At 38.2% G+C, this 2,819-nt stretch overlaps 1 protein-coding gene across 1 annotated transcript in view; it reads left to right on the forward strand.

Annotated features, from left to right (window-relative positions):
* LOC103599910 (dynein heavy chain 5, axonemal-like) overlaps positions 1-2,480 on the forward strand; it is a 50,750-nt gene extending 48,270 nt beyond the window's left edge. The window contains exon 16 of the mRNA XM_008584100.1: positions 646-2,480. Within this exon, the coding sequence (XP_008582322.1) occupies positions 646-797 (152 nt within the window). The 3' untranslated portion in view covers positions 798-2,480. The remainder of the gene's footprint in view (positions 1-645) is intronic.
* Positions 2,481-2,819: the final 339 nt, after the last annotated feature.

Below are 2,819 nucleotides of genomic sequence, written 5' to 3' on the forward strand. Positions count from 1 at the left end.
AAACTGTATCCATTCTACTCCTAAAAGGGAGAATTGAATCTCAGGGGGCTGAACTGTGCCATTTCTGTCTGCTTCCCAGACATTTTTATTTCCTACATACACGGAGTATTCACAACACCTGGTTGGACAGGAAAACCCTCCATCCTGTGATTTTAAAAGTGATGTGTGCTATGTTGCACAGAGTGTTGAGGATGGGATTTGGAAATAATAATAATAATGAATGATGCTCACTGGTGCTGGATATCTGATTAAAAATGGCAGGCCTCTTGTGCCAAAGCCAGCCATAAAGAAGAGAGAGGGGGTGTGTGCACAAGACTTGGTGGAGAGGTAAAGGAGAAATGGTGTAGGGGAACCCTGAGTTGACAGGTGGAAATGAGAGGAAAGAAGTGTGTGGGCAAGGATTACTGTCAAGGGCACTGGGCAAGGGGCCAGTGGGGAAACTGGAAGTCATTTGGGTGCCTTGCTCCATTCTTTGGAAACAAGTTACAGTGTCTGCTTCAATCTAGGGATTGTGTGACCTCAGGAAGACTTCCCTTATTCTACCAAACCCTTTCTCTTTGGAATGACCTTTGGAATGCGCATTCGGCTCTGCACTCTCTCTGAGCTGCTTAAATTAGAAATTCACCAAGTTCCTTTCCTTTGTAGCTTTAAGAGATCCTCGGTTTTACTCCTGCCCCATCTACAAGAAGCCAGTTCGAACAGACTTGAACTACATCTCAGCTGTGGACCTCAGGACAGCCCAGGCCCCTGAACACTGGGTGCTCCGTGGGGTGGCTCTTCTCTGTGATGTCAAGTAACGTGGGAAGTGTCCTCCACCCAATACTTTGAAAAATGCAAGATCCAAATCGTCGTAAGCTTTATTCCTCTGTGAATGCTGGACAGTGAATGCTGAACAGTGCATAAATCAGGTTGCTTGTGGAAGTAATGAACTGCAATGGCTCCTCCCGTTCCTTAGTTAGATGCTTAATTACATGTCACCTGTTTTAGTGACCAATCTCTGTGTTTGCTGAAAATGTTACCAGTTTAGTGTTGTAAAAGTAGAATTTATAACTTCCTAATGAAGTGCGGCCCTCCAATCCACAATGAATTTTCTTCTTACCTCACTCAGAAGACCAACTAGGTTAAGCAGACAACATTTCTCTTGAATGGATTATGCTTCTGTGACCATGGTTTGGTAACAGCCAAGTTCTCTAAGGTAATGTAGCAAGTTTGTGCTGATTTTGCTTCAATTGCCTTTTGCATTTAGGTTAGGTTAAGAGATTTATTCAGAGTTTCAAGCAGCCAACTAAAAAGAAGTTTTAAAGATGGAAGGGAATAGAATAATGGGTGAAGAATGTAAATAGATAATTCATATAAAACTATAGAATAAATATATAGAATAATGTTCAATCTTACTTATAATTAATAAAGAGATACTAATGTCTATTTCTTACAATAAAAAATTAAAGCTAAAAGTCAATCACAGTGTCCTCTCTGTAAAGCCGTGAGACACTCACAAATTGCTAGAGCGATAAATTGGCCTAACCTTTTTGTAAAATGATTAAATTAAATTAAGCATAGAAAGAGCCATAAACATGTTCCCATGCTTTGATCCTTATTTTCTCTATACCAAGGAAATAGTTTAAAAGGCTGACAACAGATCATACATAGAATTGTATTTAGTAACAGAAAAAAAAAAATGCTAATCCCCTAAATGTTCAATAGTAAGACTATGCTTAAGGAAGTTAGGAGGTATTAGGAAGCCATGAAAAACAATATTGCAGATTTCATAACATGGAAATGGTAAGCACACACTATTAAGTGAAAGATGTACTTTACGAAATATTGAGTAGACTGTGATTATAACTGTAAAATGTATTTCCATGTGGACAAAGATTAGACAACATGAAAAAGTAAAAACAGGTGTGACAGCATGGTAAAGGTTATAGTTGGCTTGAAAAAATGTAATGATTAGAAGAAAAAAGTGGGAAAATGATATATGTTTTAGATGGTGTGTGGGATTTCACATGGGCTTTTGTTAATTAGAAAAATGTCATCTAAGGAACCTTTCATATGTTTTTATTTTAAATTCTGGTTGTAGGTTATAAACGGCTTCATCTATAACCTATTGACTAAAAAACTTGGTTGGTATTAAATTAGAATCGGGGTTTACAAACATTTGCTTAGCTCTGGATCTGCATGACTGCATGCTTTTCTGTGATGAAGGCTTTTATGGGCGGTGGGGGGGATGGGGAATGTACGAGGAGACAGGTACGGGTCCCTCTCACTAGGCTCTGTTCTGTGCAACTGGCTTTATTGTTTTATTCTAATTATAATGCGAGTTAGCCTAAGTGGTTCCTGTAACTCCAACATATCTCATATAATACCGTTTTCATTTGAGTAGCTTCGTTTGGTGTGGATTAATACAGTGTATTCGTTGATCTGTGTGAATTGGGATAAAACAGTCATTTTATTTTGAAGAACAAATAATGAAAATATGAACATGATGCAAATTAATAAAAAGTTATTAGTAAATGCCTGAATTGTAATTGATGTTTACTAGAAAAAGGAGTAATTGCCACTAAGTATCTAGAAATGAGATTTTAAAAATGGATATTTTTGTCAAGTGACTTGAAAGTGTATAATTCATACAGTTTGTGATACACACCTGTTAGTATGTATGTGCGGGTCTTGGAGATCGAAAATAGAAAAGGACACCATGAACACAACTAGAACATTTTAGGAACCAATTCAACAAAGAATGTGTCTGAAGCAGTGATGAGCCACTGAGGTCCCTTTCTACTTGTGCCCCTGCCTGACCCCCCCAGCTCCTCCCACTG

The sequence above is a fragment of the Galeopterus variegatus genome, unplaced genomic scaffold (assembly GCF_000696425.1).
Source record: "Galeopterus variegatus unplaced genomic scaffold, G_variegatus-3.0.2 Scaffold3147, whole genome shotgun sequence".
In the NCBI taxonomy this organism is placed as follows: Eukaryota; Metazoa; Chordata; class Mammalia; order Dermoptera; family Cynocephalidae; genus Galeopterus; species Galeopterus variegatus.